The sequence below is a fragment of the Cibotium barometz genome, chromosome 30 (assembly GCF_041138505.1).
Source record: "Cibotium barometz isolate CiBa-2024 chromosome 30, ASM4113850v1, whole genome shotgun sequence".
Lineage (NCBI taxonomy): Eukaryota > Viridiplantae > Streptophyta > Polypodiopsida > Cyatheales > Cibotiaceae > Cibotium > Cibotium barometz.
In genome coordinates, this window is record NC_141075.1 from 47193390 (window position 1) to 47219009 (window position 25620).

At 46.6% G+C, this 25620-nt stretch overlaps 1 protein-coding gene across 8 annotated transcripts in view; it reads left to right on the forward strand.

Moving 5' to 3' along the window:
* Window positions 1-25620, forward strand: part of LOC147621564 (kinesin-like protein KLP1) — a 115788-nt gene that overhangs the window by 55283 nt on the left and 34885 nt on the right. For 4 of the 8 annotated variants that reach the window (XM_086824328.1, XM_086824330.1, XM_086824333.1 and 1 more), the window contains one exon: window positions 11652-11720. In XM_086824328.1, coding sequence (XP_086680454.1) covers window positions 11652-11720 — 69 coding nt within the window. The remainder of the gene's footprint in view (window positions 1-11651; window positions 11721-25620) is intronic. The other 4 variants (XM_086824329.1, XM_086824332.1, XM_086824331.1 and 1 more) reach the window with 1 other exon arrangement.

A 25620-nucleotide genomic window follows, 5' to 3' on the forward strand; every position in this document is an offset into this window, starting at 1 on the left:
AATGTGTTTCGTGTGAGCATGAAACACAGGATTCCTGACCACAGCAATGGCACTTTGACTATCAGTATAGATAGGTGTAGGCTCCTCCACTGAAATATCCATATCAGTCATGAGACGACGCAGCCAAACACACTCAACAGTAGTAGTGTAGGCTGCTCTGTACTCTGCCTCACAAGACGAAGTGGCCACTGTGGTCTGTTTCTTGCTTAGCCAAGAAATGCATGAAGAGCCAAGAAAGAAACAATTTCCACTAGTGGAATGTCTGGTATCAAAATCACCAGCCCAATCTGAATCACTGTAAGCGTATAACTGCATGTCACCCCCCTCAGGATAAAGCAATTATCCAAGAGACAAGGTACCCTGCAAATACCGGAATACACGCTTCACAGCTTGCCAATGTAACAACCGCGGGCTGTGCATGAATCTGCTCAACTGAGAGACTGCATACTGAATGTCTGGCCGTGTAGTACACAAGTAAATAAGACACCCAACAGCCTGAGCATATGTAGTGGCATCAAAGGAAATACTGTCATCTTGTAGTGACTGTTTCATCCCTGGCTCCATAGGAGTGCTAATAGGCTTGCAATCCTGAAATTTAAACTTCTCCAGAAGTTTAGCAACATAACGAGATTGCAACAACCCAATGCCTCTGTTATCCTACATAAACTGTATGCCCAAATAGTAGTGTACAAGCCCCAAATCAGACATGTCAAATGTCTGTTGCAGTATCTTTTTAAAGGCTGCAATTTTGTCATCATTTGATCCCATGAGCAAGAGATCATCTACATAAAGACTGATGACCAGCAGATCTTTCTCTTCTTTCTTTACATACAAGGTGGCTTCTGATGGACTGTTCACAAATCCTTGAGTGAGTAGGAAAGCATCTATCTTTGCATACCAAGCTCGTGGAGCTTGTTTCAAACCATACAAGGCCTTTTTCAGCCTGCATACTTTTCCTTCATGACCATGTTCTGCAAAATCCATGGGCTGATATACATAAACTTCCTCCTCGAGGTTCCCATGTAGGAATGCAGTCTTTATGTCCAACTGGTGAACAACCCAACCACGATGTGCAGCCAATGCAATGACACACCTAAGTGTCGACATACGGGATGTAGGAGCAAATGTCTCCTCATAATCAATGCCCTTCTTCTGTGCATAGCCCTTTGCAACTAGACGGGCTTTGTACCTGTTAATGGATCCATCTGCATGTCTTTTCAACTTATAGACCCACTTAGTACCAATTGCTTTCTTGCCTTTGGGCAGATCAACCAAATCCCATGTTTGATTCCTTTTAATAGAATCAAGCTCATCTTGCATGGCTTTGTTCCAATGCACATTATCTCGTGCATCCACAAATGAATCAGGCTCATCATCATCTTGTAAACTGGCTGCCATAACCATATTCAAATCCATGATGTGTGCATGCTCATTGGTCCGTGTCTCCCTACGAGTACGACCTGTTGGAATTAGGGTTGCAGGAATGCACACACAACTTCAAGAAGATGAGGAAGCTTGAGCACAACACAGTAGTGTATTATGAGTGCCAAAAATGAAAGATAACCAGCCCTAGAAGATAATGGGCGTATATACAATGCACGGGGGAAAAAACCTCCTAGTGAGGGAAAAAATGCCCCGGCGGTCCTAAGTGTGTTCACACACATCACTACTATAATATGGTAACAAATCCCCCCTGGAGTGATGCGGTGAACAAGAGCTAGCACTCATGTATAGGGAAGTGTCTAGCTATGTGGACGAATCCACGAAAGGGAGTAAGCCCAAAGCTTTGCGAAAAGCTTCGAACTTCTCACGAGGCAGAGCCTTTGTGAAAAGGTTTGCAAGGTTATCCTGTGTTGGCACATAAGCCAAACTGATCTCTCCTGCAGAGAGTCTCTCCCTGACATAATGGTAGTGCACCTCAATGTGCTTCGTACGAGCATGGAACACTGGGTTCCGCGCAACTGCCAATGCGCTCTGACTGTCAGTGAAGATGGTGGTGGCAGATGGCTGCCCAACACCCAAATCAGCCATAAGGCGTCTGAGCCACACACACTCAACCGTAGCTGTGAAAGCTGCCCTGTACTCAGCTTCACAACTAGAAGTGGCCACAGTAGGCTGCTTCTTGCTCAACCATGATATGCATGAGCTTCCAAGCATGAAGCAAAAACCACTCGTGGACACGCGTGTGTCATAACAACCAGCCCAGTCAGAATCTGAAAAAGCATGTAAATCTGGCAGCAATGATCCCCCCTTGGGATAAAACAACCCAAGATGCCGAGTACCACTCAAATAGCGAAAGATACGCTTCACTGCCTGCCAATGCTTAATGCCTGGGCTATGCATAAATCTGCTCACCTGTGAGACTGCAAACTGAATGTCTGGCCTCGTAATGCATACATAAATGAGGCAACCAACAGCTGTCTGATAGAATGTGACATCAAAGTGATCTCCAGCATCATGAAGACTCAACTTCAAACCTGTCTCCATTGGAGTAGCAATAGGCTTGCAGTCTTCAAGACCAAATCTCCGCAACAATGTTTCAATATACTTTGTCTGACACAAAGCAATACCTCCATCACACTGCTTAAATTGTATCCCCAAATAATGATGCAAAGGCCCCAAATCTGACATCTCAAAAGAGGCATTCAAATCAGCCTTAAAATCAGCAATATGACTCTCATTTGGTCCTGTGAGCAGCATGTCATCGACATAGAGAGCAATGATTAGATGTACACCATCCACACGTTTAACATACAAAGTGCTTTCTGTTGGACTATTCTGAAACCCATGTGCAGTCAAATATGCATGTATTTTTTCATACCAAGCTCGTGGAGCTTGCTTTAAACCATATAAAGCCCTTTTTAACCTGCACACTTTGTTTTCCTGCCCTCTTTGAACAAAACCACGAGGCTGCGATACATACACCTCCTCATGCAAATCTCCATTTAAGAACGCAGTCTTTATGTCCAGCTGATGTACATTCCAACCATTATGAGCTGCTAATGCACAGATGCTACGAACAGTGGTCATACGACATGTGGGAGCAAAAGTCTCATCAAAATCAATGCCCTTCTCTTGAGCATAACCTTTTGCAACAAGCCTAGCCTTATGGCGATCCACTGTGCCATCAGGCTTACGCTTCAATTTGTAAACCCACTTAGTGCCAATGGCCTTCTTGCCAGGGGGCAAGTCACATAAAGACCATGTACCATTCTTCATAATAGCATCGTATTCTGCTTGCATAGCAGCCATCCAATTTTCTGAACTTTGTGCCTCATCAAATGAAACAGGCTCACTTTCATCGCACATACTAGAAACAGCCAATGCATAACAATCTGACGCATAAGAGGCACCATGAGAGCCAGATCGAGTGCGACTAGACAAAGGGGCATCCAACTTGCTGTCACGCAAAGTCTGCACCAGCCATCTAGGCATATTCCTAGAGCCCTCAATCTCTTGTCTCTCATCCTCAAGTGCATCATGCACATCTGCATCAGATATAGGCTGATCTGTGCCATCATTTAAAACCTGCATAGGCTGAAAAACTGCCTCATGAGGTATTGCACTTGACTGTGCACCACTGAAAAGAGGCAACAATGTATCATAGACATCACGTGAGCTGATATCTGTCTCCTTAGTACATGAAACCAAGGGCTGAACTGCATCTTCCACAAATACAACATCACGGCTAACCAAAATGCGCTTTGTCTGTGGATGATACAAACGATAGCCTTTGCTCTCAGCACTATATCCAACAAAAATACATTTGACAGCTTTGTCATCCAATTTTCTGCGATGTTGCACAGGCACTAATGCATATGCCAGGCAACCAAAAACACGTAAATGGCCAACAGATGGCTTGCGGCTATGCCAAGCCTCATATGGAGTGACAACCTGTAATGCTTTGGTGGGACACCTGTTTAGTACATAAGTGGCACACATGACAGCCTCAAGCCAAAAACCATGTGGTAGACTTTGACTCTTAACCATACATCTTGCCATTTCCATGAGAGACCTGTTTTTTCTCTCAGCCACACCATTTTGCTGTGGTGTATACGGCACTGTACATTGGTGTTTTATCCCACGCTCAGCCAGAAATGCATTAAATTCTGAAGACATATACTCTCCCCCTCGATCTGAACGGAGGGTGCCCATCTTACTTTCTGACACATTTTCAGCCATAACCAAAAACTGTTTGAAGCACAAAAACACTTCGGACTTTGCCTTCAAAGGATATACCCATGCATGCCTGGTAAAATCATCAATGAAAGTCACGAAGTAAAGGTAGTTTCCAAATGATGGAGTTTGCATGGGACCACAAACATCACTGTGAACAAGCTGCAATCTGCGTTCAGCTCTCACTGATCCATCTTTGGGAAAGGAAGCACGCTGCATTTTACCCAATATGCAGCCCTCACAAACATGCTTGACAGGTGCCTCAAGCTTAGGCAAAGAAGACACCATTTCAGATTTCTGCAGGCGTAGCAAACTTGCAAAATTCAGATGACCAAAACGTGCATGCCACAGTTTTGCATCTGAAATAGCCTGCGTATCCATAATAGCACATGCTGAATCCTCTACACATTTGCCATCCATATTGAGCTTATACAGCCCTCGACATAGTGAACCAGATGCTACAATGACGTCACCACAAGAGAGATCATGAACAGTACATCTGTCATCCACAAATTTTACAACCAAACCTGTTTTGGCAAATGCGGAGACTGACAGCAGATTCTTTTTGATCCCTGGCACATACAATGCATCAAAAAGTGTAAAGGTGTTGCTATTTGCAACATTCAGCACAATCTGTCCAACTCCTTCAACGGGATAAGAGGAGTTATTGGCACAAGTGACAGTATTCCCTGTGGGAGCAGACTCAAGGAAAGTGAATAAACTGCGCTGCGAGGTGATATGCTTAGTGGCACCACTGTCAAAGTACCATACATCTGAATCTACTGCAGACATACATGTGTCATGCAAAGATGGGTCATAACTGCACTGCGCATTGAATGCCCATTCTGTATCTAGCACAACATTAGCAGATTCATTGTTAGAAGGAGAGGCATCTGCAACAGCCATACCAGCCTCTTTCTTCTTAGCCTCTTTCGCAGCCAGCTTAGGACACGCTTTGATGACATGATCATTTCCCTTACAGTACTTGCAAAATGTCTTCTGTTTGTCACCCTTCTTCTCATCTTTGTCTTCCTTCTTTGGTTGCGCAGCATTTGCAGATTTCTGCTTACTAGAAGAAAAGCCAGCTTTACCTTTCCCGCTTCTCTGACTAGCAACGAAAGCTTGATCTGCGACACGCATAATATTCCTGTTTTGCCTTGACTGGTCTTCTTGCAGCAAAACAGAAACTAACTCCTCAAATGATAAGGCATTGGGATTGCCTTTCATCATCAAGCGAAGAGTGGAAGCAAAACCCTGATAAGAATCTGGTAGACCATTCAAAACAGTCTGCACAAGTGAACTGTCTGACAGAATTTCATCTGCAGAAATGAGCTGCTCTTTGAAATCCTTGATCTTTGTCAAAAAGCTATCCATAGAATCACCTTCGTTCATATGCTCACTCTCCAACTGTTTTCGGAGGTAAGCAACACGAGCCTCATTTCTTGCCTGATACAATGTGGCAAGTACATCCCAAGCATCCTTAGAAGTCCTGCAGGAGCGAATATGTGGGATAATGGTACGTTTGACAGACAGCGCAATCAAGGCATGAGCCTGCGCATCTCTACCATCCCAACGAATCTGCTCTGCTGAAAGTGGTGGTTCTCGAACAGCTGCTACAGCACTTGTGCCTGCACCATCATCTACAGTACCTGTTTCTGATGTGTTTGCAGCATTCCCAGCCACAATAGGACGTGCATCAATACCCTGCACAATGTTCCATAACCCCTTTGCTACCAATACATGTCGCATCATATATGCCCACAATGGATAGTTGGTGCCATCCAACTTATCCTCAGCAGCCAACATGCGGAATACATCATTGTTGTCAGCCATGGCCAATGACTGTACTACTAGATGTAAATGCTGTCTGTAAGAGGTAAACCTGTATAAAATCGACCTGTGCTATGTAGCACAGCCCAAAACAGACGAATGGGCACCTGTCCTGCAGATTTTAATCTTGACAGAAAATCTGCACAGTAGGACGATTTTGCCTGCGCAGTACTTGGAATGCAAAAACGGAGGGCGAAATGACTTCAGATCAAAATTCTGAAACGACCAAGCCCTATGGGCTTTCCCACGGCATATACTAACCTGCAGACGCTCGTGAAACCTCGTCGCAATCGGAGGAGATGAAGCGGCAGGTGCCGGTGATGCTGCCCGGGAGGAGGAAGCCTGCTCTGATACCAATTGTTGGAATTAGGGTTGCAGGAATGCACACACAACTTCAAGAAGATGAGGAAGCTTGAGCACAACACAGTAGTGTATTATGAGTGCCAAAAATGAAAGATAACCAGCCCTAGAAGATAATGGGCGTATATACAATGCACGGGGGAAAAAACCTCCTAGTGAGGGAAAAAATGCCCCGGCGGTCCTAAGTGTGTTCACACACATCACTACTATAATATGGTAACACGACCAGCATGAGGACCCATGTCCTCAAATACCATCTAGGTATGTGTCTAACCTGTGGTGCCTGCTGCCCCATATTTGGTTCAGCTTCTGGCTCAATTTGTTGCTGAATTTCTGCACCACCTTCATGATTTGCTGGCTGTTCTGTACCCTCATGAGTTGGATCACCAACTGTGGAATGAAACTCCATAGGTAGTAGACCTTCAAACACATCATTTTCAGCTTGATTTGCATCATAACCAGCCATGGATATTTCTGATTTTTCATCAAAAATCACATCCCGACTAGTGAATATCTTCCTGGATAGTGGGTCATATAGCCGGTAGCCCTTGCTCTCACGGCTATACCCAACAAAAATGCATTTTGTGGCTTTATCATCCAACTTCCTCCTCAACTCTTTGGGTATGTGTGCATATGCAAGACACCCAAAGATATGAAAATGTGATACCGAAGGCTTGCGGCCATGCCAAGCCTCAAAAGGAGTAATGGACACCAATGCCTTTGTGGGACATCGATTCAAAATATGACAAGCACACATGACAGCTTTCACCCAAAAGATATGTGGTAGCCTCTTTGCCTTTAGGATACATCTGGCCATCTCCATGAGTGACTGATTCTTCCTTTCTGCAACCCCATTCTGCTGTGGAGTATAAGGAGTAGTAAACTGATGTTTTATACCTCTACTCTTAAGAAAGGAATTCAACATGTGTGACATATATTCCCCCCCTCGGTCAGAACGGAGAGTCTTAACCTTGCATCCTGACTCTGTTTCAGCAAGTGCTACAAAGGCCAAAAATGCATCATATACCTGTGATTTCTGTGTCAAAGGATAGACCCAGCATATACGAGAGAAGTCATCAATAAATGTTGCAAAATAGAAGCAACCTCCCAATGACTTCGTCTGCATGGGACCACAAAGATCACTGTGTATAAGCTGCAACTTTGCAGTTGCTCGTAGAGCTTGATCACGTGGGAAGGAAAACCTATGCATTTTTCCCAAAATACATCCTTCACAAATGTGATCTGGAGGCTTCTCCATGAGAGGTAGGTCTGTAAACATGTTATGTCGCTGCATAAGCAGAAGACTACCAAAATTTACATGCCCCATGCGAGCATGCCATAACTCCGCATCAACCATAGTTGGAGTAAGAGTGAATGCATTATAAGCAGACTGATCCACTGGCTGAAATGCGTCCAACTGATAAAGTCCATGACATAATGTACCAGTAAGCATCAAGGTCAATGCATTAGCTTTGTCTCTGACCATGCATTTATCATCATCAAAGTGGACTTGCATACCACAATGTGCTAAAGAAGAAATGGACAACAAATTCTTCTTTATCCCTGGTACATATAAGGCATCTGTAAGGCGGAGAGGAGCCATCAATAGCTGTGAGCTGAATCTCCCCAATGCCACGAACTGGATATGAAGCATTGTTGGCACACTGAACAGTTTTGCCAACAGGAGCAGGGCCTACATGACAAAACAAATCCCTGCGAGATGTGATATGCTTTGAGGCACCACTATCAAAATACCAAGTACATGCATGCTCTGTCATACTGAGTGCCTGTGAAGACCAAGAGGCATCATAGCTGCATGTAAAGAAACAGTAATCCTTGTCCTCAACAAAAGAAGCAGTCTCTGGAGGAGCTTTAGAGGCATCATTTACAGACATCCCAGATTCCTTTGCCTTCTCTTTAGCAATCCTCTTTCTACACTCTATGATGTAGTGACCTGGCTTCTTACAGTAATGGCATTTGCCCTTCTTCTTGGGCTGTCCATCACCTTTCTTGGTATCCTGAGATGAACCACCATCACCTGAATTCTGATTTGAACTCTTTGGCTGAGATTTTCCTTTCCACTTTTGACCTGTAGTAAATGCTTGTTCAGCACTTGTGTTCATATTCATATTCTTCCTCATTTTCTCTTCTTGTAGCAAGAGAGCAACAAGTTCCTGATAATTAAGGGGTTCAGCAGCATTCCTCATGCTGAGGTTCAAAGAGGTATGAAAAGCCAAGTAAGATCTTGGCAAAGAGTGTAAGATGGTGGACACAAGCTGTGTCTCAGGAATAATCTCATCCACATTGATGAGTTGCTCTCTCAAATCCTGCAGCTTGTTTAAGTGGCTAGACATATCATGTCCTTCATGCATTTTCTGATTTTCCAGCTCTCTTTTCAAAAATGAGATCCGAGCCTCATCACGAGCAGCATACATCTGCTCCAAAGTCACCCATGCATTCTGTGAAGAGCCAGCTGAACGAATATGAGGTATAATAGACCTCTGTACTGACAATGCAATGAGTGACAAGGCTTGTGCATCCTTGGCATCCCATGTCTTCTGAGCATTTGTTCTTTGAACAGGTAATGGCTGCCCTGGAGCCTGTACCTGTTGTCCTCGTCCATGAGCACCCCCTTGGGGAGGAGTCTCTGGAGCCAATGGACCTGGACGTGGTTCATCATCACTAACAAAATCCCAAAGACCTTTTGCCACAAGCACATTTTTCAGCATAAACTCCACAAGGAGTAGTTCGTGCCGTCCAATTTGTCTTCCTTAGACAAATACGTGAATACATCACTCTGCTGTTGATTTGCCATTATGCCTATTCACAATGTTGTACCTGTGTATCAAAAAATCCAATAGCAAGAACCCTGAAAGCAACTGTACTCCACTGAATACAGTTCACCCAAATATGCCTGCACTCTCAATCCTATGAATCTGCAACACAATGCACCACTGACTGAGTAGAGTAGCAAAAATGGCTTACACAGTGCCAAAATGCCCCAAAAAATGCCCAAAATTACTGCACCCAAAACCTTGCAAGAAACCTGTAGAGTTTTCTTTGCAAGAAAGTCTGCCTGTATCTGCCTGTAGATTTTCACAGAGAAAATAAAAATGCCTAATATTCAAAATATGTAATGCTTACCACTACTGTGCTGAGCAGTAGTACAGTCGACTGTACTGTGTAGGTACACAGCAGCTACAGTCGAGGTGCTGCACGGAAGTAGGTACGGAAGCAGGGCGAGCAGATATAGTACGGAAGCGGGTACTGAAAACTGGTACTGAACAGGTACGGATCACCAAATGGTGCTGGTCGCCTCTGTACTGACAGTTGTACGGCTGTCTGCGCAGGTGTGTACAGAAGCGTTGTCTGTGTACGGAGCAGGCAGTGCTGTACGGTGCTGGGCGAGCAGGTACACGTCAGCTGCTGTCGACTGTATGCAGGTACAATACGGGTACTGAAGGCGGCGCTGACTTGTACGGAAGCACAGATGTACGGAACAGTACTATCCTGCGCAGGTGTGTACGGGCTGGTGCAGGTACACTGTACGGAGCTGGGCGACTGTACCTTCAGTTGATGGAAACAGGTGATAACCTGTACGGAGCAGTGCAGTATGGAAGGTAGTGATACCAAGTACGGGCAGGGCAAGGGCAGGCCAACGATGCTCTGATACCAAATGAAGGCCTTGGGCTGTTAGGGTTAGGGTTTGAAGGTACAGCAAACACAAGCGTGCAGAAGCAGAGAGAGAACACGACCCTTGTGTGTATTCAGAGTAATGATGTGAAGTACAATAGCCACATAATAAAGTGACCTAAAAGGATGTGTTCACATGTCCGGCCATAAAATGTGCCGGGTGGACCAAAACACTTATAAACTGTTTTAGCCACATAATAAAGTGACCTAAAAGGATGTGTTCACATGTCCGGCCATAAAATGTGCCGGGTGGACCAAAACACTTTATAAGTGTAACTAAACTAAACTGGGGAAAAAACCTCCACTAACTGAAGTAAAAAGTGCCCCAGTAATCTACTGATGATCACTAGCACTCCTCTGGGTGCATACACAGCATAAAACCCAACAATCCTGTACTGTAGAAAGATGCTCTGTAGGCTTTATGGTGAGAGGAAGAATGCAGATGAGATTCACAATTTTGCTACGCACGTTATGTGCTGGTTGGCCGGTTTTCCTTTAAGTAGGTCCACTTATGACTTTGATAAAATGGGACCATTTTATTAATAAAATGTCCATGACCTGCATAAGGGCCCGCGACGACTGCCCTTAAGGGTGTTCACACCCGTTTTTAATGCTGTTTGCCTGGTTAGGCCCAGCCCGACTGCTCCACACCCAGCCTGCACACACATCCCTACTGGCTGACCTGCTCACGGCCTGCTGTCGGACTGCCTGTACCAGCTGTGCGGCTGCACCTCTGCTGCTGCAATCTTGCTGTTCCAGCCTCCAGGTCAGCCCTAAGGTAAGGTGTGCCACAGTAGCTCTACGTTCAAGCCTGCCAAACTGTGGCTGGAGGCTGGTACAACCCAAGTCAGCCAAGATCCTGTCTGAAGGTGAACACCAGGTGCTGCGTATTGGACTTGATTTTGCTGCTGCTCCAGTGCTGTTTTAGGCTTCTCAGCAGATAAGGAAAAGGCTGGATAGAGGAGTCCGAAGCATAGCTCCCATAGTGCTATTTTTCTGGTTGAAGCTGTCGTCTAGCACACAACCAGCCCATCCAGGCTTTTGGACTGCCCACACTTACGCATTCTGCCCAAACACTGCCTGTACTGGCTGCAACTTGCCCATGCTGCTAGACTGCTTTACAAGTTGTGAACACTCCCCTGGTCTTGGACCAGCCTGCACGTCATGTGTGTGTGAAGGGGCTCCAAACATCTGGCCTTTGGGCAGCCAGTGAGTGATGGATCCTGCTTGCCCATTGTCCTTCTCCAGATGCTTGAACCCTTCCTTATCCTAAACGGTCAGGAAACTGTTTGGGGCAAGGTGTGTGACATCAACCATTTACTTGGCAAGACACTGTCGAGTTCCTTCTGTTTTCAGAATCCTTTTTTTGAATTACATATTCCTAGAGGAAGATAGTGAATAACGTTCTCAAGAAAGAAGAAATAAGAGATGGATTTGGTTGATTTTGGCTTCCTTTTTATCATATTTTTCTCCAGCATGGCTTATACTAGTTTGTTATTTTAAAGAAGCATCAATCATGTATTTGTTTGGATGCTTGGTTTTGCAAGGCATCATTTATATCCTTAAGAGACATAAATTGTTTGTTTTGGCAGATCAAAGAAACTTTCTACATCTTCAAGGAAGCACAGCTAATGCTCCACGCCAAGGTAAACATCCCAAATGTAAGTTAGTTGATTGGAAAAGATAAGCAAGTAAAAAAAAAACAGAGTTTAGTTCAATGCTAGGTTTATTTCATGATTTCAAACATGAACTTGCAAAACAAGGATGGCGATTAGGTAAGAACATGTCATTCATGTAGGTGCCCCCCCAGAACGCAAGTCAGTGCTGCTCTTTGCGTTTCCCGCCTGCTCATGTTCTCCTTGCCATGCTTGAAGTCGCAACCACTTCCGCTGCTCCTGGCCGCTGTAGCTGGCACCCTTGTCGTAGGAACATTTCCAGATGATGTGGCAAAAAGGAAGTGACTAGGAGTGATGTAGACTTGGTGGATAGTCGGCCACGGGACAGCTGGCCAGATGCAGACCTGGACTTGGGCAGATAGTCGGCCATTGATGGCGATAGTCAGTCGGCCATTGATGGCGACGCGCTTAGACTACCTACCTGATTGACCACTGGAGTCGGCTACTCACCTACCTTAAGATATTTTTGGTGACCTCTACCAGGGGCTACTACACGCGTTCCTGGGTGGAGAGGAGATATATATCACATCCTGATCATCAGTTTTGTATCTCATCCTGGAGCACTTAGCCTCTTAGTTTCCTCTCTAGTTGCACTGTTTTCTCTTACAGTAGTCTAGTTTCAGTTCAGTCTTTGTGTCTTGAGTCTAGTGCCATGTGGCACCTCTACATTTATCCCATATGTGAGTCTACTCAATCTTGTACTTCTCACCTATAAATTGTAGGTGTCACATCAATGAAAGCATCAATCTTGTGTCTTGTCTACACTCATCTCAAGGTAACTCTCTGTCTTTCATTTGTGTTCTTGTTTCATTTCTAGTCTGCTCTTGCTTTCATATTTTCTACATGGTATCAGAGCTGGCTGCTCCTGCCCTGTGTTGCCCGCCATAGCTTCAGGCCACCATCTCCCTAGCTGCGCTCAGCTTGTAGGACCAGCCTATTCACATTCTGCATAGGCTGCGCCGGCCTGAACTTTCTGCGCCAGTTTTTTTTTTTTTTTTTTGCTGTCCGCCCTGCGCCGGCCTATTTTCCAGTTGCTGCTGCTGGTGTTTCTTCATCTACAGGCTGCGCATCACTTAATACCTTCTGCTGCTGCTGGCGCTTCATCCTCTACAGGTTGCGCATCACTCCATTCCTACAGCTACTGTCGACCTCCCTCTCTGGATGAGCAGCACTTGTACTGCTTATTCACAGGAGCTGTATTACACCTCTACAGCAGCCTACGCCTATCTGCTGGAGGCGGTGTTTCTTCATCTACAGGCTACGCATCACTCCATATCTGCTACGTACTCCTCTCGTTTTCTTGGAGCTGCTGCTGCCCGCTGTACTGTTGCAGCTCTCCTTTGGCTGCCTTCTTCATCGACTCAAGGGTGCGCATCATCTAAAGGCAGTTCAGTTCTGCCATCGCTTCCTCTTGAAGAATCTACAAGGTACTGTGCATTGTCTCCTTCAGTTTGCTGGTCAGTCCTTTTCTTATCCTCATATCTGCAAACTGCTAGTTCCTCATGCTTCGATGGGCTGTCACATGCTATGGCCTTGACAAGTGGTGAGAGAGCCGGCTTCTAAAAACAGTTTGGATCTCTTCTTTCATTCATTTCTGCAATCTTGTAAGGGAATAGACACTGCCCTTGCATTTTAGCAAGAGGTAAGACCTTCCCACATGGCCTCTTCTACTCATTCTCTCATGTCTATCGACAAATTCAATGGCTCCAACTTTCATACTTGGCAAATCAAAATTAAGTGCCATCTTATGAAAGAAAGTCTTTGGGACGTTGTTCACCATGCTGCTCCCGAAGATTCCGACATTGAGCAAGTTATCACTTATGCTCCCACTGCCAAGAATGACAAAGCCTATGCTATCATCCTGCTCGGTCTTGGAGATGATTACATTCATCACATCTCGGACATACAGTCTGCTTCGGATACCCTTTTTGGACCCCGCTCTAAAAACTCTAAGATTGCACTTATGATCTCATTCTTTGATCTATATATGCAGGAGGGAGCTACTATAGCCTCTCATGTCAATTATTTTCGCAGTCTTATGGTTCAGCTTGCATCAGTGAAGTCCCCCATCTCCGAAGATATTGCTATTGCTGTGCTTCTCAAAAGCTTACCTGACACCTATGCTACTCTTGTCACTACCTTCAAGTATCACAATAATCCTACTCTTGAAGGTATCATCAATGCTCTCCAAGAAGAGGAAAGAACAAAACAACAAAAGGTAACTGACACTGCATTTTTAGCAAAGAAAGGAGGTTCTAAGATAAGAAAGCCTTGCACCCATTGTGGGAAAACTAATCATATGGAGAAGGACTGCTTCAAGGCTCATCCATGCACCATTTGTGGCCGTGATAATCACCGGGAGAAGGACTGCTACTCTAAAACCTCTACATCAGCCCCTGCATCTACCTCAGCCCATGTTGCTGCAGCATCTACATCAGCAGATCTTGCTGTTCATTCCTCACATGATGAGGAGTGGGCTTTCTGATTACTTCACCTTTCTTGTCTACCACTTTGACCACCGATGATGTAGGTCAAGGGGTTCTAGTGTCTTACTCATTATGCTTTTTGACCTCTCTCTTGTCCCTACCCAAGAGGCAGAGATTGCCCTTGAGGAGGGGATGTCTTCAAGGTCCATCTGTTTGTCTACAGTCAGTCTTCTGTCTATCTAGTCTTGTCTGTCTGTCTATTTGTCTATCAATCTGACTGTGTCTTGTTTTAGATCCATCTTGTCCCTATCCTTGTGAACCCATATGAGGATATCACTTGAGGAGGGGTGTCTCAGGATTTTTGTCTGCCACGTCTTCTGTCTTGTCTCTCAGTCTATCTAGTCTCTCTGTCTTGGTTTTATCTTTTGTCATGTCATAGTCTTGTTTTTTGTCTTCCTCCTAGTGTCCACTTAAGGAGGGTGTTGGAAATAAGTGCACACTAGGTGTACTATTTCTCTAGTCTAGTTTCAGTTTAGTCTTTGTGTCTTGAGTCTAGTGCCATGTGGCACCTCTACATTTATCCCATAAGTGAGTCTACTCAATCTTGTACTTCTCACCTATAAATTGTAGGTGTCACATCAATGAAAGCATCAATCTTGTGTCTTGTCTACACTCATCTCAAGGTAACTCTTTGTCTTTCATTTGTGTTCTTGTTTCATTTCTAGTCTGCTCTTGCTTTCATATTTTCTACACTATGCACTAGCACTTTGTAGGTATTTGAGCAGTTCTGGTGAGTAGACTCCTTGGCTCGACATACTATCATCTGAAAGAGAGTCCACCATGAGTAGGGGACCTGGGCCACTCAGGCTGGCTACAGGTACACCAAAATTTGGCACGCCCGGTGGGACCTTCTCTCATCACATGAGAGTCTACAGAAGTGGAGCGAATACTCTGGCTACTGTGTTTTCTGTCAGCAACTATCTCCAATTCTCTCCACTGCATGCGGCAAACATGTTCTTCACATGGTCCTGATGATAGCCCCATCAAAAGCTCCCCCTCTAGCCCTCCAAGGAGGAGGAAATTTCGCTACATTCCACCAAGAAATCCTCTTCCACCCCTACCTCTTCCTCCCCTATCACTAAGTACCTCATCTTCTTTTGCATCTCACAATCCCATGGACCAAGCGGCCGGCCAACCTGGGCCTTGGCCACTGTGTTGGGCAGAGTCAATGTCAAACTACCCACCTTCAAAGGGTCCTCCACAGAGGACGCTGATGATCACATCCGATGATTTCTCGCCATGTGTCGGAGCAAAGGCCTAGTCCCATAGGATGCCTGCTTGGCCCTATTCCCATCTACTCTCGAAGGCTCTGCCGACAAGTGGTATAGCCAATTTGAGGCCGGCCACTTCTTGACATGGGCAGCTTTCCGCATTGACTTCTACACCATGTTTCGACCCAGCAACTATCAGGAACGGCGGATCCTGGACAAGTTGGACAAGCTCCAAGTCTAGTTGGGCAAAACCTTAGTAGAGCTTATGACGCGCACCCAAGTGCTCGTTAGTCATCTCACAGCAGCTCCAGGTGACTTCATGATCCGAAAATGGGTCGAGAAGGCATTTCCTCGCACTACCCAGCAGAAGCTGCAGGAAAGCCTTAAACCAAATGCCACCTTGGAAGAGTTCAAAGCTATGGCCACTCAAGTAGAAGATGGTCGTGTACTCTTTGTAGAGAGTGGCGATTGCCCTGCTGACCCTATCCAGCCTGATGATAGAGTTGCCTCCCTCAAGAAAGAGCTGGACGCCCTCAAAGCCCGGAGGGCTGCTGATGAGGAGCAACTCAAGGAGCTAGAATCCCTCAAACTTGACAATCCTAGCCTGGAGGATGACACCCTTTCTCAGCTTCGCAAAGAAATCGATGACCTTAAAGCTACCCAAGATGCCAGACGGCACCTTTGGTAGTCTTTGTCAATCCGTGGGCCACATGGCTCCCGCATGCCCTCAGCAAAAGTACTGTAGCTTCTGTCAACAAGACGGCCACGCTGATTCAGATTGCTACTATTAGAAGGGCTTCCGGCAACTGCACCAACAGCAGCAGCAAGTTGGCCATGCTTCGGCCCCCACCTCATCCCACTTGGCTTCACCTTGTCTTACCCCTACAGGGTACGCCTTGAGCCAAGTCCCAATCCCTTCCCCCTCATCTCCACACCACCTGGGAATCCTCTCACCTTCGCAGCCAACCCCTCCTCCGTAACCCCCCGCCCCAATAGACCTCTCAATCGGCCTATCATGTGCTATCGCTGCTGCAATGAATACGGCCATTTCTAGGGCAGATGCTCACTTCCCGAAGGCTCACCTCCATGTTGTCACTGCCCTGAGGCTAAGGACAACTATAGCCGGGATTGTCCTAAGCAAAGGGCCAGTACTTCGGCTAATCTGGTCTCCGACTTCACCTTCCCCACCACCAACTTCATCTCGGTGAAGCTTCCCCAAGTTCCCTCCCCCTCTTCCAATACAGTGATTCCACAAGCGGCTTCCTCACCCAATCCCACCACTTTAGGCGTCCTTACTCGTGCCCAACGTGCCGCCTCCAACCTCCCTTTGGGCCCCATTCCATCCCCTGTAGAGGATTCTGTACCACCTTCATCCTCTGCTATTGACCAAGCTTTCCAAGCTGCTGTCATGGAGCTCCAAGGCGAGCCTCCAGCCCATTCCAATAGCCTTTGGGGTTTCTGTCTGTCCATGAAGGCCCTCCTACAAAACACTCATTACAATCTCTCTATGATCTACTCTCTCTTAGGCCCCAGGCCAGAGCTGAGACTGAAGCTCTTCTGTATACCCCCACGTGTTAGCTGGCGGTGGCCGGTCCCTCCAACATCCGCTAGCCAGCGATGACTGACCACTCCAGGGTCTAGCTGCTCCATCCGCATGTCTGGAGATTCAGGCCACCTTCCTTAACTGACTACAAGAGCTCTCTCTCTCGTGTTATCATCGACGGTGGCTCAGGTGTCAACATCATGCCGGAGTACACTCTGCAAGCTCTAGGCCTCCACATGAGCAGACATAGTTGTCAGGTACGATAGCGTACGGTTCCTATGATATGATACCGTATGGGAAAATACGTTACAATATAAATTTTTTTCTTATCGTTCGATAAAATTCGGTGTTTTAAAAAAATACTTATAAACTTAGGTATTTCCAAGTCGAGATATGGAGTATGATAGAAAGGAGGGAAGCATCATAGTACAGAGGAAGCTCAAACAGCCATAGATAAGCAAAAGAAAAACCATTTCCTACCCAAAAAATTACTTTTTTTTTGGGAAAAAATTTATTTTTGAAAAAAAAATTCGGTGAAATTTTTATTTTTCTGAAAAAATACGTACGATTACGTACGTTATCATGCCATACGGTATTCTGTACGATAAGCCGTCGTACGCCGTACGGAAACAACCCTGTGAGTGGACAAGCCAACTTCTCCATCACCTTGGCCGACCAACGAGAGTTGTGACTCCCCTCGAGATTGTGGAAGGAGTCTTGGTCGAAATGCAAAATCTCCAATCCAAAATAGATTTTGTGGTCATTTGCTTCCCAGAGATTCAAGGCAGCTATTCCCTCCTCATCGGCTGGCCATGGTTAAGGCATGCACGTGTTGTTCACGATTGGGGTTCTGAAACACTTCGGCTTTCTCTTCCTGGACAGGCCAAGAGGGAACTCATTCTTGAAGCTGGGCCTGACCAAAACATGGGCTCCTCATTCACCATCTCGTCTCACTCTCATGCCCTCACTACAGAGCTCTCACACTGAAGATGCCGACATCCTGGATTTGCTAGACACCGTGGCTACCCTCTCTTGCTACATGGTGGTTCTCTCAGAGGTAGCTCAAAGCGAAAGCATAGAGTCAACCCTTCCAGATGACACTATTCGGGTCATCAGTCTCGGAGATCCTATCAAAGATCATCGCTGCGGGAAGAAGACACCAATCCCTCCTCCAACTTCATCTCAGCATCTGGAGTCTTTAGTTGGCGTTCAGCCACCACCACCTTCGCCAAAGGCTAAGCACACCTCTGGCAACCCGGCATTTCCTCTGGATGGTGGGATGAGAAATATGGGGACTTTACCATTGCCCAAAAGCCCGCTCATGATCCCTCTGCCCTCCCAACACTCTGCCAGCAGTGGCGATCCCATTACCCTTCCCTCCTTTCAAGACCCTGTCCAGAGGTGTCTCTGGTCGACCTGGATGATCCTCGGTCCATCCTTCTTGCTTCCTGGCTCTGGGATCACCCCTCTCTCCTTGAGCAAGATATTTCATTCTTCCGCTCATATCGCAACGTGTTTGCTTGGTCCTACAAAGACCTAGAGGGTGTCCCAGCTGACATCAACGTTCACACCATTCCTGTCCAGGAGGGCACCCGCCCAATACGTGGCGGTGCTTACAAACTGAAACCCAAATACTGAGGCTGTCAAAATCGAGCTCGACAAAATGAACGCAGCCGGCATCATCTCCCGGGTCGAGCATTCCAAATGGCTTTCCCCTAATGGTCATCTCGCCAAAGAAGAAGACCCAACAAGATCAGAGTCTGTGTGGATGAAACCGGCCTGTGGTAGAAACCAAAGTGCGGTAGACTAGCAGTCACCCTTCCAATTGTAGTCCAAATAAAATAACAAATTTAACAGGAGCTAGAATGCTCCAAAACTGAAAGGAAATCGACACCTGTTGGCCCCAAAGCTTGGCGCCCCTTTCGGTATTTCTTTATTCCAATTCAATGAAATGTATAACTGAGTACAACAAAGCCAGTCCAGGAAAAGTAAACCTGCATGTCCAATCTGGCAGCCCTCAAGACCTCTTAGCACAGAGGATTCACACACAGATCTGTGTCCCACAAAAGCAACACACTGTGCTTCCCTCTAGTCAACCAAGACAATTCAGCAAGGCAGCCTTGAGCACACATCTGGCTGTTCCATGAACATGGTCTCAACTCAGTTCAAATACACATCCACTATCCAATCTCTGTTTCCACCCTTCAAATTGCAATACCCCTCCTCTCACAAGGGGCCAGATGAAACAACTCTGCAGCAGACATAAGCCAGTATAAGAAAGAAAGATTGATAACCAGAGCTTACCAATTTCAATGCGTTGTTCTGCACCAGAGGGACTGATTGTACCAGTCTGTACCGTTGGATTGTACCGGACTGTACCCGCCTGTACTTGTCCGTACAGGACTGTACTTGCATATGTTAGTGAACTTGCAGCCGCTTGCGTCAAAAGACCTGCAGCAGCCCGTACCAGCCTGCGTCAGATGACCTGCAGCGTCTGTACTATTCTGTCCGTACAGTACCCGCCTACAGCCCCTGTACTGTACAGGGGCTGAACCTGCACAACAATCGCCTGAACCTGTCCATACAGGTATTCGCCTGCAGTATCCGAGTGTACCAGCTCGTACAGTTCTGCGCCTGCAGCAGCAGCTGCCACCTGTGTCAGTTGTCGTACAGCAGCAGCCGCCGCCTGTAGCTAACCACCACGACCTCACAAAAAGCAAGAGAGAGAGAGAGAAGAGAGAGGCGTGTAACTCCCAAAGTGGAGTTGCCCCTTTTCCCCAAAAATATCCTAGTGCCCCTTTCTAAAGTTTATCCAACTTCCTAAGGGTCACTTATGCCTAGGGGCCACCCAAGGTTAAAACATTAAAAATATTAATGTCCTTGGTCCCCCTTCACACTTGAGGATGTCCACCATATTTCTATTTGTCCGGGCACCCCAAATATGAATCATTTAATATTTATCTTGCTCACCAACCACCATGCCCACACTTGTGCTGTTCCACTTTCACAGGGTCATGACATTGGACTTCCGTGCTCTTAACAAGGCCACCATTAAAGATGGCTTTCCTACCCCCTTCATGGATAGGGTCCTGGAAGATGTCGCTGGTCACGCTCTGTATAGCTTCATGGATGGCTTCAGTAGTTACAATCAAGTAGCCATTAACCCGGCAAACAGGGCCAAAACCGCTTTCATCACTCCGTGGGTACCTCTTCAAGCAGATTCTTCCCCAAGGGGTTGTTCAACTCACTCATCTTGATGGAACCCCAGGGGCTTCCTTTGATCAATGGCTCTCTCATCAAGAAGTATATTCCTGAATGCAATTAATCTCTTCCTTTTCTTTTCTCCTCTTTTCCCCACCCCTATCATTCTACACAAATACATCCTTTTTGTATTTTTTCTTTTTCTGTCCCTCTTCCTCTCACACTCTTTATTCTTATATCTATCTAAAATTTTCTTTTAAAAAAAAGAAAAGAAGAGAAAGGAAAAGCAAAAACAAACAAAAAAGGGAGCCCTTTTTTAGCCCCTTTCCTCCCTCCCCTTCACCAATATTCTATATTTTATTTTATTTTTTACCTTTGTCTCTCTCTCTCACCCATTGCCTCTTCGTCCTTACTTTCCTCCATCTCACCCCGCCCATCGCTCACGTCCCTCACCCTCGCTCCTCGACCATCAAACCCACCCACCCTTCCCCTTGCCCTTGCCCTTTGCCCATATACCCCACCCCTCTAACCCCAAAAAAAGAGATAAAAAAAACAAAAAAACAAAAGCCTTCCCTCGCCCTTGTCCCTTGCCCCTTGCCCCTCGCCCGTCACCCTCTACCCCTTACCCTTGCCCTCTCCCTCGCCTACCTACCCTCCCCCTCTCCTATCTACCCCCTCCCTCGCCTTCCCGCCTAACCCCCCCTCGCCTACCTCCCTCGCCTCCCTCCCTCGCCTCCCTCGCCTTCCTGCCTAACCCCCCTCGCACCCTCACCGTCCCGCCTACCCCCTCCCTCGCCACCTCCCTCGTTTACCTTCCCTCGGTCTCATCTACTCGCCCTTGCCTTCCCGCCTACCCCCTCTCTCGCCTAGTCCCCGTCATCTACCTTCCCTTGCCTTCGTCGTCTTGCCTACCCCCTCCCCTGCCTACCTACCCCCTCCCTCGCCCTCCCGCTTACCCCCCCTTGTCTACCTTCCCTCGCCATCGCCCTCCTGCCTACCCCCTTGCCCTCGCCTATCTACCCCCTCCCTCGCCCTCCCGCTTACCCCCTCTCATCTACCTTCCCTCGTTATTGCCCTCCTGCCTACCACCTTGCCCTCGCCTATCTATCCCCTCCCTCGCCCTCCTGTCTACCCCCTCCCTCTCCTACCTCCTCGTCTGCCCCCTCCCTTGCCTCGCTTCCGCTCACCCCCTAGCCCTCGCCTCCCGGCCATCCCCTCGCTTGCAAACCCGTCCACCACCTCATCCCCACCATATAAAAAAAAAACATGGCCACTGATCCGCCCACTCCATACTTTGCCAATAAAAGCATTGCGTTCTCTTTTTAGGCGACTTGTTTGGAGGCGTTCTCAAACAACTTTCTTGTCATCTTCGGGCGTAACCATCACATTTGCTCCGCCCCGAACATGGCAGAAGGTCCTGCTACATCTATGGCGTTCTGGTTAGCACACCCTCCCTCTGCTAGCCACCCCTCCTTTGCAACCTCCAACTCTACCTCCTCCTTTGGCGATTATTCCTCCTCCGACGAGGCCTATCGCCCAAGTCATGGGCCACTCTAGTTCTTCATTGGCATCTGAGAAGGCTCCCTCCCGGAGCCAACCCAAATCTCCTAGTAAGTTTTCTCGAATCACTTTAGCCTCTTCGCCTCTTCCACGCGCTTCCCTTCACCATTCACAATTGAAATTGCATATCTTTCTCCCCGTCCCTCGTTGACTTCTATTTTCTCTCTTCTTGAAATCACTACCCTGCATTGTCAAGCGCTTGCATCTCTAGCCCTTCCCACCATTGATGAACCCCTTCTGTGTGCCTATCTTCATCAGTTTCCTCGCCTCTCAATCGGCTCCTCATTGTCTTGCTCATGCTCTGAACTTTCCATCTGTCCCTCAACCAACGACACCCTCCTTCTGTGGTTTACCATTGACTGCCTTGCTGGATCAGTGTAAGGCTTATCTTGATCCACGACATTCAAAATATTTCCACTTTTATCAAATCTTCCTCCTTCTGTGGTTTACCATTGACTGCCTTGCTGGATCAGTGTAAGGCTTATCTTGATCTAGGACATTCAAAATATTTCCACTTTTATCAAATCTTCCTCCTTTTTTATTATTTCTTTCTTCTCAGAGAACCACCCTCATCACCATCCATCCCCAACCCTATCCTTGCAGATGGATTTCGGATGGCTGGAGTGACACACGGCGACGACACATCATCAATATTCTTGTCTCTTCATGTCTTGGTACGTATTTCTTACGCGCTGTGGATGCTGGGAAGGCAAGCGAACGCATCACTGCTGAGAGTATCTATGAGCATATTCGCCAGGCAATTGTTGAGGTTGGTCCAGAGAATGTGGTGCAGGTTGTAATAGACAATGCTGCTAATTGCAAGGCAATGGGAGACATGGTGGAGGCGGAGTTTCCTGGCATTGTGTGGACTCCGTGTGCAGTCCATTGCCTTGATTTGCTTATGGAGGACATAGGCAAGCTGAGTTGGGTGCAACCCATAGTTTCTGATGCCACGAAGATCACTACATTCTTCAGAAAGGAGCAGCAGGCATTGGCTATCTTTAGGAGCCACAGCAACCTAGATATGGTGCGGCCATCCAAGACAAGATTTGCATATATGTATTTGGTGCTACACAGGCTTTTCAAATTAAGAGATCCACTATTACAGACAGTTGTGGATCCAAAGTGGAGTGATATGTATCATTCACAGACAGAGCCCACCAAATACATATAGAGACGGATACTGGATGAGACCCTCTGGACGGATGTGCAAACTCTCTTAGTGGCTTTGCAGCCAGTATTTGTACTTCTGCGAGTCACAGACATGGAGGGCTCCACTTTGGGCTTAGTGTACCACCTCTTCATGCAGATGAAGAGTCATATTGCAGCCCGTACGTCCCTGACACAGAATTGGTAAGTAAAATCTTGATTCTTGATGGCTGATTATACAGAATCTTGATTCTTGAGTCTTGACTTACTAGTTGCTCCACTTCTCTGTTTATTTTACTCTTGCAGCCGAGATGATATATTGGCTATTGTGGATTATCGATGGGGGTATATGAGTCGCCCCATTCATGGGATGGCTGCATTCCTCCATCCTTTCTACAAGATGCCACTTCTCTTTCATGATAGGGAGCTGCTCACCTTACGAGATAGGTACATTAATAGTATGTATGATGTGGAGCAGCAATTGGAGATTGATGGGGAGCTCTGCAGCTAGGTTAACAACTTGGGACCCTCATTTGCTAGAGTTGTTGCTCTTAGACCAGAGGCCACCAAGCTTCCTCTTACTTGGTGGCAAAACTATGGAAGACAGGGTCTTCCACAGCTTACAGATATAGCTCTGCAAGTGCTATCTCAGGTATGTATATCATGTATGTACTATGCCATATGAACTAGTCTTGTGAAGCTTGTTGGGCATTGCCGAGCTCACATGAATGAAGCACTTTTTTTGAATTGGAGTGCAGGATTGTTTAGCAGGTGCTTGTGAGCGCAGCTTACTCGCTCATACATACAAAGATACGTAATTGTTTGAGCATCTCTCAACTAGAGAGACTGGTCTATTGTAGGGCCAACATGAAGCTCGTACGAGCTTATCATGCTTTGGGCACCGCAAAACAGGTGAGTTTATCCTATTCATTCTCTTATGGGGATTGGCCTCCCATTTACATAGCTTTTATACTATAGTATACACACAGTTGAGTTGTTGACACTCCGCGTTCTCTTTGGTTTTATGTTGAATAGGTGGATCCAACACGTGTCAAGCAGCAGGACAAGATTCTTTGCCTCATGCATAGAGAGCTGGAGAGTGTAGACAGGCGGGTGACAAGATCGAGAGCCCGGGCTTATAAAATTCAGCTACATGAGGGACCTGCAGATGCAGAGAGTTCTGGCCGGAGAGGCCGGCCGGAGAGGGAAGCTGCCTATTCAGACTCCTCGAGCATGTGCGAATGAGGCCGTTCGCCTCATTCACAATACCCAGTAAGCTGCCTATTCAGAGGCAGGGACAGCGACATCTGAGGCAGTCCACCCACCTGTGCCCATGATGACAGGGCCTGAGTATGATGCAGAGGCAGGGACAGCGACATCTGAGGCAGTCCACCCACGTGTGCCCATGATGACAGGGCCTGAGTATGATGACGAGGGCAATGTCATCACGGAGGGTTATATGCTTGATTCTCCAGGGTCATCATCGTCATCGGATGATGAGTTTTGATTTGGATTACCTTAGTTTTGATTTGGTGTTGTATGGACATAGCACATTTTGTCATTATTCATAGACTCATTTTCAAATTTCATCATTTTTTGATGTGAATTGTGAGTTGTCACGACTCACTTGTGACAATGTGACTTGTCTTAAGTAATAAGTATTAAGTATTAAGTACAATTAACTTATTAAGTATGATTGACGACTTGTGATTCTAATTTCTCACTTTTGAATTAGTAGGTTTGTGACCTTGTTGTGTCTCTATTTCGAAAGTTTTATATGTCAATGTGGACATGGCTGAAATTTCTGAGATTTTATGTATTTTTACCAATGGTACGTATTTTTACGTACCTTAAATTTTTTTCGGTACCAAACAACGTACAGTACGTACGGATCCGTACAGTACATAACGTTTGGTACCACCTTGCCCTACAAATGATCCAGTGAGAGACCGTTGACTAGCAGCTCCATCACCACCCCAGGTCCCCGCACCATATATTCCAAAACCGGCACTAACACTCTTCCTGGGTGGTGTTCTTCCCCAATCCATGGAATTAAGACCTTTGTGCTGGGTGGGGTCCTTGTTTGTTAATGTGCACCCAAGTCGGCCTTTCAAGGAGCTGTTTACCCCGTGAATAGAACATTGTCCACAGGCCCTCGCTTGTGGCTACCTTCGAGGGGACTCAACTGACAATGGTGGGTTTGGGCTGTGCAATATTGTGTGCCAGCTGCAAAACTGGGACCTGCTCCGCCACAGCAGACAAGCAAACTGCAATTTTGGGCCTGGGCTTCACATCAAATCACAGTGGGCGGGGCTTGCAGAAGGTAAGGGTGCGCATTGCGCAGGGTAGTAGGAGAATGATAGGGCACGTAGACGGGTGTTATGTTCAGGGTGAGGGTGATAGGGTGGTGGATAAGTGCAGGCAATAGGTGAGAGGGGTGGGCGATATCTGCTGCGGTTTGGGCCCCATATGTAGGTGGCAGAGGTAGGTGATAAGCAAAAGAATAGCTGGATTGGTGGGGTGGTGTGAAAGCGGCCCCTCAAATGAGAGGGGACTCCCCTTTTATACATTTCATGGCACCATGGTCCCTTTTACAATCCCAAAGGCGTATGGGATAACTCACACACCCTTGTCTTGCTTTAGCATGTGAACGGACCAAATAATAATCCGAATGCCAACTCCATGCTTCTTGCTCATCTTAGGCTAGTTTTGACAGATGCCAACTCTATCAAACC